Genomic DNA, 13,546 nt, shown 5'->3' on the forward strand with positions numbered 1-13,546 from the left:
TAGTAATTATCTTTTTGTTTTACCATATATATTGATATATAATTGTAATTTTTCATTCTTATTTAAGTTTTTGGAGTTAAATGGTGGTGATTTTCCATGGGCAGGACTTGTTCAACACCAAGTCATACGTTCAAAGGTCAATGCTGGCGAGACCACAATTGTAAGGTAATCTGCGAAGGCGAATGCGAAGGTCTTTGGTGTGTAATTTTCTAGTTTAAATATCAACTGTAAAGCTCACACAAGTTAATAAATTGACTCTAATATTACAACGATACTGCAAGAATACAACTTCGTGTGTAGTACTTTGAGTGTCGAACCACAGGGAGACGTTTGGTTATTTAACAAGAATTGACAAGATTAATAAACTAACTTTAAGAACTAAAGTACGAAAATAGAGAAACTCAAGAGATAAAGAACATTGCTCCTAACAACATTCGGATGAATCACTATTGTATCGATTCTATATTCAAGTTCATAAGCTATTGAGAATGATGTATCAAATTACACTCTAAAAGTACTGAACATACTTAAAGAATTATAGTACTAATGCTAGCTGAACACATAGCCAAAAGTACATACTCATTAGACTAATATTCTTGCGGAAGCGCGGTAAATACTAGACTAACTTCTCAAAGCCGACAAATATTATGGTTAGCTGAACACTTAACACATAATCAACTTCTCATCAAACTAAACTCCCACGGATGCGTAGTAAGTATTAATTCAATTTCGAAGACTTTTTTACATCAAAATTCACTTGTACATTTATCTCTGAACAAGATAAAATTAACAAGTTTTCCATCTAAGTTTTCATCCAATTTCCAAGTTAAAGAGACATTAGAAACAGACACATAATATACTACATTTGATGCATCAAAACATAGCATATATAAAATCTGAACCATAGACGAAAACCAAAGCAAATGATTAAATATATAATCTCTACAATAAATTCTTCCTACTAATGTTAGGAGCAATGGAGAAGTGTTGGTATGGCAACCGACGTTCATATGGATTAATAATGAGAAGAGAAGATGATAAATTAGCATAATTAGGTAGCACAAAGTCAAAGAGTGGTGGGATCGGATCGCTCACAATATTTCAAATAAATATAGAAGGTAGCAAAGTTTGAGTTGGACTTCTCTTCCCATATATAAATGTGATGATTAATTATATTCGGGTGCACATACGCTACGCTATTTCCAAAAGAGAGGGCATATTTAATTACAATAAATTAATATCCCAAACGAGCTGTATAAATAAGTGGCCTCTCTAGCTACAAAAATCACAAGCAACAAAATGAAAACTAAATACGCGCTTTGGTTTATGGTGGTGCTTCTAGTTTTGGGGTTGGGCTCCGGTAATGATATACTCCTAGTAACAATTTAATTTATATGCTTGGTTTATTTGTAAAATATGTATTTATGTATTTATTTATGTATGGAAATGATAGAAAAGGCAGAGGGAAGTCCATGCGTATCGGCGAGTTCAACGTATGGGGGTCCATGTGTGAACCACACTGCTCAATGCCACCAAGCTTGCCTCAATGAGGGTTACACCTCCAGTTTCTGCGGCGGCTCCGACGGAAACCGTTGTTTCTGCACTAAACCCTCCTGCCGTTAATTTGATCTCGTCTGCATATACCATAGTCATAGTGTACGTTTACTATACTCATCTCTTGCTTGCTACTAATATTTAGTTATTCTCATTGGCCATGTTTGTCGAGAGTCATGTTTTTAAAACAATCAATAATACAAGTAGAAAAAAAAATGGATGAAAATCAAGAAAAGAGGGTGATTTCACTTATTTGAGTGCCCGTCAACTCATAAGATGCCTTTGTAAGTAGTACTATTAGGTTGCAAACAATGGAGAGAAAATGAATAATTTATTATAAAAATTAAATTATGTTATCACTGCTAACATTGACATCTAATTTGAGTGACGACTGTGATAATTTTTTTATTTTTCTGGGAGTATGTATCACAACTTCTAGTCCACATATATGGTCGTGTCTCGTGTCGTGTGAAATGCAAGAACATATAAGCCATTATGGCAAGGTAAATTGTAATAATGCAATTTTCTCAAAATTCATCTTTTAAACATTTTCTTTCCCATTTGATTTGAAAGACTAATTAAATTCTTTTTACAAGAGTGAGTTTTGGATAAGACAAGAATTTAAAAAAATTATCACATGACATTTGGATGTGATTACTCATTCATACCAGTTAAAACTTTAAGCATGTCTTTAATCCTCCATTTTAACAGTATATATATGGATCCACTCAGTGTCACATAAAATAGTAAAACAAAAGGAGAAATATAATAGTAGTATATAAACTTTGTCAAACTATGAAGATCAAGTGCTTGTATACAATATTGCTCTTGGTCTTCTTGGTTTTTGCTATGAACTCTGGTAATTATCATTTATCGTATATATAAATACTATAGTCATTGCATTTTTTCATCCTTATTTAAGTTTTTGTGTTATTCAATCGAAAAGTTAAATGGTTGTGATTTTTCAGGGGAAGCCATGGGTAGAACTTGCTTATCACCAAGTCATAAATTCAAAGGTCAATGTTGGAGAGACCACAATTGTAAGGTAATTTGCATAGGTGAAGGTTTTGAAGAAGGCAAATGCGAAGGTTTACTACGTAAATGTATATGTCTGAAAACTTGTTGATATTTTCCTATGGATTTATCAAGCTATAATAAACGATGTGTATGTCATCATTTATAAATGAAATAAAGTTGGCTTCTTTATTTTATGGTATAAACTAGTCGGCTTTATATTATGTTTATTTTCATTGGAGAAAATATGAAAAGCAAAAAAAAATGCACTAATATTGAACCAATAATTTTAGTCTTATTATGAATGAGAAAATCCACGAACTGAATATCCACACATAGACTTAATTTAAAAATGATAAGTTTATATTAGTGGAATTGATTGGGGCAATCAATTCCACTAATAATCAACCACATTATATTTCTTCCAAGATAGTCCCAGTCCCAGTCCCAGATCCTAACTTTAAACATATAATTTTTTTATAGATATGATGATGGTGATGGATAAACATTTTTGTCTATACAAATATTAATTGAACTAGATATCACATTCAAGAACATGTCAGAAAAGTACCAAACTGTCATATCCTAATAATGAGGTAATTAGCTCATTCAAATTTGATGCTAAAATAAAATGCTAGATAGAAGACATGCTAAATGGAAATTAGCAAGAGTGCAGTTACTCTATGTTAGTTATTTAGTCTAAACAAATTTATCGCTCTATATCAAGGGCACGAAGAAATGGATTATATGAAAACAAATTTATCGATCTATATCAAGTGCACGAAAAAATGAATATGAAAAATATGCAGGGATATTGTTTGCTTGTATCGACAAACTGTACAAAAACTCAAGATCGTGTGACACTTTTTAGAATATCTAATCTCAATGTTATTTCTGACCAACGAGAAGGGAGATAAGATTGCTCCTTTCCAGCTCAACTCATCAGTGGTCCAGTCAAAAACATCTCTAACCTGCGACATCATCGTGGAACTTCACTACCAATGAGTGCATCATAGAATATATTTCATTATTTCTAAAAATTAATACCTTTAGAAAAAGCAAAAATGGCTCAAAAGTGCACTATAGCCATGGTTGTGTAAGAAGGACCGTCGGGCTTGATGCGTTGAGACCTTGTTTTCCATATATTGCAGATTTGAGGACATCGTACTGTTGGCAGATAGATGAATATAGCAACTCCGAGTACGTAGACTTTGCCTGCCAAAAAAGCTCGAGGTCAAAAAGATAACTTCTTGGTAGGTATGTGATTAAAAAAGCGGATGCTCAAAACTTACACATGTAGAGACTAACCCCACAAGAGGGGAAACGTCCATAAACTATATTGAACAGTGACTAAACCTCTTTAGCAGAACTATTCGCTGCAGATGCCAATAACTCGAATATCACTCTTTCTAAGTTAAACAGATTCTACATAGGAGTATTATGTAATGTCCAGTTTCCTAAGTACTCTGTATTTCAATCTTCAAGTAATCTCATCTACCATTGGCTCTTTTTTTCTTGAGATTCCATATACATTGGGTAACACCTCTAGTACACGCAATTCTTTGATTTAAATGTAATTAAGCCAAAATATTTAAAGAAGTTACCTCATCAGGATATTCCAAAGCTGAATAGATTTTGTGATAATCGATTGACGGTGCAACTGATACCCCAACTCCATGAAAGGATATCAATCGCCGCTCACCAATCTCTTTCTCCACCTAAAAGGAGTTTGATGAGTATATCGTTATGGATAGGTAAAAAAGAACTTCTAGTAAAAATGTACCTCCAATGGAGGGGGCATAAGTTCATGGCACATTAGAGCCATGGGGTATATATGACCAGGAATTCCAGCATGTTCGACAAGCCTTCTCATGTTGTCCACTGAAGATGAATCAAAAGGTGCCTGCACCATCTTATATTAGCATGGGTAGTCAAACTAGCACTACTAAGAAAAGTGGGCAGGAAAAGACAAGGATTATGAACATCTTTTACAACCATCAAGAAAAAGTTACTTCCCAGTGGTAAAGATTGTGAAGCGACAGCACATGATGGTGCTCCAGAATCACTACTTCTCATGACTGGTTAGTAACCAACGATCAAAGATGCATTAAAAATCTAAGGAAGTCTTCAAAGAGAGGACAGGGTCCAATCCTCTTAATCTCAAATCATAAAACTGCCATTGGTTGAACCCTATCCACCCACCAAGGCAACACCATAAGTTCATAACAATATTAACTACCGTCAAAGCCTCTACCTCACCATCACATCCAGAGCACATCATTGGCCCACTTGATTACTCAATGACAGATATGGGCATCAAGAGAGAATGCATGTTCAGCTCAATGTGTAATTTCCTAGATGTGGACAAGAGGCAAACATCAAAACGTCACCCAGAAGAAGTCTTCTAACATGCTCCCCTGGGGCCCTACCTAACTACCCCATCTCGAAAGACTTCGAATTTTCCTCACCATAATCTGCAAACAAATTATTGTGCAAAATTTTCCACACAAAATCATTTACTGCATATATATTTAATATAAATACATAAATAAAAGTTGGGCTTCAACTCATACTACTACTATTTAACAGCATACAAAGGACAAAAATTGAGTTCATAATGCTCATAAAGAGCATTATTATGAGAAACAGCAAATAATAGTAGTAAAAATACAAGCATGAGATCCAATTTTTGACAAGGTAAAACCAATGCAACACATTTTTTAATCCACCATTATCATATTTTGTTACTAAACTAATTTTAACAAATGAGGCAAACTATGTGAATATGGAAGAATACGTACTGGACGCCATTCTTTCGTAACAGGATCTGGGCGGTCCCTTCCACCACTTGGAGCTATCCATATTATTTTTGCTCCCGACCTAGAACATAGACAGTAAGAGAATGACTCCCTTAAAATCAGTTGGTAGATTGAAGTTAAAGATGAATACCTTCCCACAATATCGATATCAAAACTAAGAATCCATATTATTTTCATTCTACTGTTGGGAAAATGGATTTTATGAGTGTTAAGGAAGCATCTATCTTTTCATAATTCAGCTCAGCTGTCAAATAGATGAGTTGGAAAAAGTCATCCAATTTTCTTCTTCCAAAGTAATGTAGCTCATTATAGTGACACTCTCTCATGATGATAAAAAAAATTGAATCTGTGATGTTCAGCAGCAGCGGATCAGAACTATTGCTATTTGCTACTGCTGTATCAACCCATACATGCCATAAATATGACCAAGTGGGTGTGGGGTGGTCCAATTAGCTTCTCACAGGACTCGTTATTCATCCAATAAAAAAGTGATGTTAGTTTAAACACAGACCTATCATTCGTAAATTGTAACTGTCCCAAACAGCTTTACTCATCAATAATCACATACTCAGATATTAACATATTATGCAAATAGACTCATCACAGACTCACAATGTGCCAGCAATAAACTTCGTACTTCATGAGTGGACATTTCATTGAAAAAACTCTCCTTATTGTTGGGTTAAGATAGCATGTATAACTAGATGTTCACAAAGAAGGTAGTCTTGTTAAGGAAGTCATGACAAGGACTCTTTTGATCATACGCTTGATGAGCTGAGCAGAAGTTCTTATTTTCTTGTATTGCCACCAGGAAATAATTCCCTTCAGTACATGTTTCCTACATCTCTTTAATGATACCAATAAGTACAATAGCATTAAAAAAAACCAGAGCAGATAGGAAGATGCACTACTGGATGTCTTTTTAAAAAGGGTAAAAAGGTGTTTAAAACTAGGCAACTTGTTGTTCTGCATATATGAGTACAATGAACTACATGAACGACAACTCAAATGTACCTCAAAAGCAGCGCCATTTCTTTTAAGCTTTTTGTGTTTGCTCTTCTCTTCATATCAATGAGCTTAGGATCATCACCCATGTGTTTTTTGGAATACACACATAAAAGATTCCTGACAAATTAGAAGTTCAGAAAATGAATAACTTTGTAATGAAAAGTTTTCATCAAACAAAATAGTTGAGAGCAGTAAACCTATAACCTGCCCATACTAAAGGGTTTGCATAAGGGATCTGTAATAACCCTATCTCCAGCAACATATATCTGCATTACAGTTAAAATATGTAGGCAAAATTACTATTCCTAAATATTTATCATTAATGGCATTATAGTACTTTTTTACAGTGTTTTTAGTATTAGTTACCAGATTCTCAGCAATGAATGAGTTAGTGGATTCCAGCAACAAAGCTATAACAGCTGGATCTCCTTCAGTCTGGTGGTTAGACATTAAAATAACATTCTCACCCTGAAATTTAGCAAAATGAAGTGCTTATCAGAAATAGAAGCCAAATAAAATAGAGCAATCAACCGAATAAAACTGCCAAATTTTTAGCTGGGTGCATTTTGAGAAATATGGAAATTTGAACGTGCTTAAGAAGTCTGATGATTGGCTTGGCAAGAACTATTTTATGAACATTCATAAAGTGGAAACAGAATGTGGCAAGAAAATGTAACCAAAAAGAGGTTCCTCAGGTTGAGTAGAGTCACAAACAAGTAGAATTCACAGCATACCTCCCTAGTGCTACCAGTATAAGCTTTACATGCATATCAATAATGACATGGAGCTCTATAATTACATTGACTGGGCCATCTACTCAGCAAAAGTAAGGAAAGTTTTCTAAATATTAGTAGCAAGAAGCCAGCTAGATGCTGATACTTTGAAGTATTACTATTTACTACGCAACACAGAGGCAAGATAGCTTAGGCTAAGAGTACTTGGATTTCTTTTGATGTTCATTTTCTGCCAAATAAGACTAACAGCAATTCTGAGAACACTGGAGCCAAATATAAAGATATTTAAAATGATCAAGTAAAGTACGAAAAACGTGCACCTGCTCAAGCTTCTTTTCAATTTCATTGACTATGGAGTTGTTCCCAAGAAATGAATTTCTGAAATTTATAGTTAACTAATGTTAAATGCAGCTAGAAAATCTCCAAAGCACAACTAGACAGTGAACTATATAACAGAAGGGCAAAAAGATTATAGGGGGGTACACCCAAATCAATGTCTGAAATCCACAATTTGTGAAGGTTCCTGATATGATATTGATATTTATTTTTATTTTAACGGTAATCTTTTACTCCCTCCGTCTTAAGTTAGTTGAGTCGTATAGCATGGGATGTATGGACCAAGCTTTTATTTCTGGTGCCCTAGTTACTTTTATCATTGAAGTAGTAGAGTTTAGACATTCAGGGAGCGGGAAAATTTGTGTTGAAGTTTAATCAATGACTGGCTGAGGCAGGCATCGCCTGTGAACCTCTATGTTTTAGGTGTTATCTTTTCAATTCTAGTTCACTCTTTCAGAGTCACCTTAATTCTATCACAATTTTATAGAAGTTATACAATATACTGAAAGCATGTAATTGTTCTTCTCGTTGTAGAAATGGCACAGTAATAATTCCTTTGTGGAACAGTGTAGAAGCAACAATTTATTTTCAATAGTTACACCCACCCAATACAGATTGTCATCTGGCAAACATTAACAACTTCTTATACCATGCCACCCTGAATCTATTAGAAAATGGGATAGTAGGATGGTTTAACAGCCAAAACTTGATTCTTAAATACATCTTATTTATAATTACACAATTAAGCGCCTGGCGGCATACAGTTTCCTTACAGTGTAGTGTAGCGACCTCATCAGAGATATTTAACAAGAAAGATGATGCATAGAGCTGTTTCTATCCAACTGAGAATGTTTTACAAAAAAAAAAGAAATGGTAACCGCACTTCCTCTACCATGATATAATGACAATATGTGAATATATCCTTGGATGGGCTCAACGCTAACAGACATACATAGTTAATAGCTAAGTAACATTGAGATAAGACAGGAGGCAGATGAAAATATGAGCTTTTAGAAGCATATAAGATTATTACTTCATAGCAGAAAAATTGGCAAAAGTTAAGAACATAGAAAACAAGTCCTAAAAATATATAGCAGCAGAATGACACAGTTATTACTGCACAAACAAGTACATGGAGTCTTATCAATAAGTAAATTACCATAAAAAACTTACAGTTTTAACCAAAGCTGTAGCTCTTAGGGAATCAAACTATAAAACTTGGACATTTTTTTCCATTACAGATCTCTATCTACCACACTTTCCTGGCTATCTTTCACTTGCAATAGTAATACTCTAACTATGTTAACAGTTGACCACATCAATATTGTTCAGTATGCAGCAGAAAAATTAAAACTATACTAGACTAGCTTTATATAACTTTATAAATTAATTCTTCAGAAGGCAAGGGAGGAACTGAAAATCTATCATACACTGATTTTAGATTGGCATTTGCCAAGTCTAGCAAGCTCACTATTTATGGAATTGTAACCATACAATTGAGTGTATAGGATAAAAATCAAATGGTAAGTCAACCTACCTGAAATCCAATAAAGGTCGGATATATTTCTGACCAAACGTGTAATAATCAAATGGCTCCCGAATGGCATTGTGATGTGGTGAGAACTGAAATGGGTCCTATGAAATTGATTTCCAATTCAATAAGAAAGCTGATGTTGAGAAGTCACATGTGTAAAAATCTAGATGACAAAAGGTAGCAGATTAACTACCTGCACGTCTGAGAAAATACGATCTAAGGCCATAGCCATATTAGACATTACAAGCTCAACAGCTTTAGGATGTCCACTTCTCAAAACCTGAATTTTGAGAACCCGAGAAAAAAAAGATATACACAGCTCAGGGTTCATGATCTTACAAGACATAAAAAATAACAAGATAACTTAATAACATATGTTATCACTCAAGGGGACTTCTGTAAGCATGTTATGTATTGCATCTTAAAATGAACAATAACAAAAGTGGAAATAGCTAGAGCATGTATGAAGTTGCAGAGGATTGAAGAGAGCATTTGAAAAAAAGCTATGTTTCCCCGCCATCACCTAGAGCAAGCCATCTGAAAATATAGAGCAGAAGGTACCTAGTTTTTTATGTAAATAACATGCTTAGCTTCTTCAAGCACATAATTGATAACTCAAAGGAATTTTCCAAACAAACATGTTTAAACATAAAAGACAGAGAGTAATCGAATTTCAGGGACCTCCTGAATTTGTAGATGCTCAAAAGAAATGCAACCAGAGATACTTTATAACCAGATGGTATTCACAGACTCTGGAGAACTAAAGTAATTGAATCAAGTCACACATTTTTTACAATTATAGCTAATAAAAGAAAACAGTCCATGGAAAAATCATTTATTTGTTTAATAAATGGTACATGAAAACATTTTAAAAACTAATCCCATCTTGGTTCCCTCTGATTTATGACCATGTTTCAGAAGCCTAAAATTTCTTTCTTAGGAGTCTACTCTTCTGAAATAAAAGGACACAGTATATTTTTTCTAGCCAAAATAAATGCATATTAAAATTAAAGAATGCAAATCGGCAAACCAGCTTAATAGATCCAACTTGACATCTCATTCATCTAAATAAATATTCATGTATTCCCCAGAGTCTTGCTTTCAAAGCAGCAAATCTAAAACATAAAAATGTTAACCAACAGAAGTCAAAAATTGTAAACCAACCAACCGATCAGCTTAATTGGTAATTCAAAACTTCACGTCTTACTCATGCAAATACACTCTCACATGTCCCTGCGGGATCTTTTCAAATACTTAAATATGAATACATATATAATATTGGAAATGAATTTAATCACGAAATGTCACGTCATTTTGACATATTGTGAAAATGATGGAAAAAGAAAGAATCTCTATTTCCCTAATAAAGTGATGAAAAACTTCAGTGTGCACAGCAACCGTTTAATTTCATCCTTTTGTATATTTTGTTCATATCAATTACTCTCTTCAAGAGCAAACAGTTCCACGACTCCAGTTTACATCAGCGTTAAATATCACAGAAGGTGAAAAGGAAAATAAACAAATTTGTCAATACTGAAGTGAGGTTTTCACCATTTCTAAAACTTAAAGCTCTGACACCAGCAAAATAACAAAACTTACACACCATATTTTGCTACCGTAGCTTTCAACCTCATGTCATTACAAAATCATGAGGATGACAAAAATATCTTAAACAACAGATTCTCATCATAAATGGCCCAGTAATTGACAACTACATATTTTCACTATTAACAGGATAAGATTATTTTACTGCATCTCGGTAATTGTGATACAATTCTGCCATCCCCTGAGCTATATTAATTGGCAATCTTCCAGCTTCTGCTTCTTTTTGTATCACCAAAAGTAGGTCTGGAATATAAATTCATATCAGAACGCTGGAGCAATTTGTGCATATGCTGAAATCTTAAGATTCATGCTTATTAAACTGCAAATGTTGTAAGACAGGAGTTTTCCACTGAGGCAAATAGGAATATTGAAATGCTACAAAACCCTAATGTGAGGAAGCTGTAACAAGTTGGTAGTTACAATAGATGATTCGTATCAATTACAGCACCCAAATATCATCCTAAACAAGGAAGCTGTGACTTGTAACATAACAGTTGGCCACAAACTTGCTTAAAATTGATTTTCATTTTAACCACCTACTCCATGCTAAATTCCTACGCATGCAATCAATTGTATGTAGACAGAAGTAGCCAGAAGAAAACAAAGATCTTTTTACTTTTATGACAACACAACCAATTATGCATATTTTATTGAATTGTTATACCAAAGCTTTCTACAGACTTTTTGTCATAATATATAAAAACTTCTGAATTTAACTGAGGTCCTTTCCAGATGATTATAGATGTAACTTACTAGAGCAGGTTCAACCAGGAAGAGGGGAGGTTGAAGTGAACACAAAATTAAATAGACCAACGATTTCTCATATTATGCATATTTCATTGAGTTGTTGCACCCAAAGCTATCGCATGCTTTTCTCATAATATAGAAACACTTCTGATAAATTGTGGCTTTCCAGATGCCCATAGATGGAGCAGAATGTAACTAATTTGAGCAGGTAAGTTCAACCCAGAAGAGAGCAGGTTGAAGTGATCACATAACTAAATGGATCAGCATTTTCCATGATAAATACTTTCACATTTTACTTCTCATATGTTTCCTTGTTTCTCCCAATCCTCTAGTTTCGCAACTAATCTTTCCGAGTAACTCGTACTAAGACTAAAGTCTGACACTTCAAAAATGCTTAGTGGTGGGTCCTCCATGCTAACTGCAAGATAAGCTTCAGCAGGCCAATGGGAGGTTCAGAAGCGACTAACTTTTCTGTTTCTCCCATCTCATAAATCTCTCGATTTTAGTCTTGCAATTTTTTAAACCTGAACAGATCATCTTGGAAACAAACATACTCTAGATGTCCATTTTTGAATTGCAAAGTGGTTATGATTTCAGTAAAAAATTGGTGCAGGAAGCTGTTCATATTATGCTCACTAAACTTATTGTCTTCGAAACTAAATCAGCTAAGCATATGTAAATGGTTTATAACAAGCTCAAGAAAAAAGCCAGAATGTGTTGAATGGAATAAGTCAACCACTAACTGTACATATTAAGGTATTGATTTTGCAGTAATATAACCCAGGAAGCTTAGTTCAATTGCCCCTGTCATTAACAATTTCAACTAGCTCTTTCATCTCCAATTTGCTAAAAATTTAAAAAGAAATTAAAGAAACAGGTATGTATTGAAACTTATGCACGTGTGGCCATAAAAGTATTACTAAGTGTTTCTTTATACGCTTAAGCACGATACCAAAAATTAACTCATGGCTGCTGATACAAGTTTGCAGAAAACAAACAAAATTAATGTAATCAATTGACATTTTGACAGATATTGGAGTCACAAACACGCAAGAAACTATTAAATACTCCTACATACGTAATGCCACAATATATCCAATCACTCAATTTTTTACGCACCGAGTTTAACTCGCTAAAAGAGTTTGAACATCCAGACCAAGATTTCAACAATTAAAACAATAAATCAGCAAAAGAAATGAAAATACAGAATGAATGCTACTTCAAATTATATAGCGAAGGACCTTGTTCGGTACGCGCGTCAAGAAATGACGGAGGCGGCGGAGATACGTCGTGGTGATCAGAGGCGGAGCTGGAGGCGACTTCCGGCGTGGAAGCCGCGGCATTCAAGGAGCTCTTCCTGTGGTCGAGCATCTCGGAAGTTCCCCAGGGGTTGGAGGCACAGAAAAGAAGACATGAAGAGCGAGTCCGGCTCCGAGCTCCGCCACAGCCGAGAGATATTACGAAGTAAGAGTATTTTGAAGAGGAAACCCTAGGTGCAGTTGAGCAGCAGTAGAGCTTCGCTGTAGACGGAATAGAGAGCATCATTGAAATCGTTGGTTGGGGTGTGTGAGATTGAATGTGTGAAAAATGTGTGAAATTTGTGAAATCGGAACAGGATATAGGAAAGCATGCGAATGGGAGATAAATTCGTTTGGAAAATCTATATATACTTTAAATTTTGTCGATTATAAATTAAATAGCACAATAGTTAATTTGTTACTTGCAAATGAGAAGTTCAATTTCCTAATTGTCATTGTTATGATATGCATCTTTTTATATGAGTAGGATTATATATTAATTCAGCAAGTGTGCATCGCAGTGGTCGGTGCACACATATTCCTATATTAGTTCATAATTAATTACATATAAATTGATTAATAATTATTACAATTTTAATTATATTAAGAATAGTAATTTTATAAATAAATAAATAAATTATTATAACAAGTTATTCAGTTAACATATTTACTCTGCGATTATTCGTATTAAACATATTATTGCAACTTGACTTTGTTCGGATTAATACTTAAGTAGTACTAAATTACCCGGTATAGAAAATTTCAAAAATTAAGACTTTGAGGAGATTGGATGAGAGGAAAATTTCATAATGCATAACGAGTTGCAACTTTCAATTTGAAACTTTTGTGTTGTTCACTAAATCGTTGTCTTAAATGATTTTAAATATATGATTTAAT

At 34.2% G+C, this 13,546-nt stretch overlaps 1 protein-coding gene and 1 long non-coding RNA gene across 3 annotated transcripts; one reads left to right on the forward strand and one right to left on the reverse strand.

The window, feature by feature from the left end:
• Positions 1 to 1,209: 1,209 nt before the first annotated feature.
• Positions 1,210 to 2,770, forward strand: LOC121767412. The gene is made up of 3 exons (XR_006043089.1): positions 1,210 to 1,360; positions 1,454 to 1,656; positions 2,523 to 2,770. It is a non-coding gene; the product is annotated as an uncharacterized LOC121767412 (long non-coding RNA).
• Positions 2,771 to 3,290: 520 nt separating this feature from the next.
• Positions 3,291 to 12,994, reverse strand: LOC121768834 (glycerol-3-phosphate acyltransferase, chloroplastic-like). Of its 2 annotated transcripts, XM_042165400.1 has the most exons (13): positions 12,593 to 12,994; positions 10,750 to 10,847; positions 9,193 to 9,279; positions 9,003 to 9,100; positions 7,450 to 7,507; positions 6,762 to 6,863; positions 6,600 to 6,661; positions 6,402 to 6,512; positions 5,370 to 5,448; positions 4,352 to 4,471; positions 4,173 to 4,286; positions 3,616 to 3,783; positions 3,291 to 3,539 (listed from the first exon to the last, which is right to left on the reverse strand). In XM_042165400.1, exons 1-12 carry the CDS (start codon positions 12,894 to 12,896, stop codon positions 3,649 to 3,651), a joined length of 1,368 nt encoding a protein of 455 aa, XP_042021334.1. In that variant the 5' UTR covers positions 12,897 to 12,994; the 3' UTR covers positions 3,291 to 3,539; positions 3,616 to 3,648. The 2 variants fall into 2 exon arrangements, with proteins under 2 accessions (XP_042021334.1, XP_042021335.1); XM_042165401.1 differs by lacking the exon at positions 10,750 to 10,847 and having other exon boundaries at positions 12,593 to 12,836.
• Positions 12,995 to 13,546: the final 552 nt, after the last annotated feature.

Source organism: Salvia splendens, chromosome 15, assembly GCF_004379255.2.
Source record: "Salvia splendens isolate huo1 chromosome 15, SspV2, whole genome shotgun sequence".
NCBI lineage: Eukaryota > Viridiplantae > Streptophyta > Magnoliopsida > Lamiales > Lamiaceae > Salvia > Salvia splendens.

Coding starts and splice junctions, on each gene's coding strand:
- LOC121768834 (XM_042165400.1), bottom strand. CDS start 12,896: ATGATGCTCTCTATTCCGTCTACAGCGAAGCTCTACTGCTGCTCAACT. Junction 10,848..12,592: donor TGACGCGCGTACCGAACAAG/GTCCTTCGCTAT, acceptor TTTATATTCCAG/ACCTACTTTTGGTGATACAA. Junction 3,784..4,172: donor CTTTGGAATATCCTGATGAG/GTAACTTCTTTA, acceptor CTTTTTTGGCAG/GCAAAGTCTACGTACTCGGA.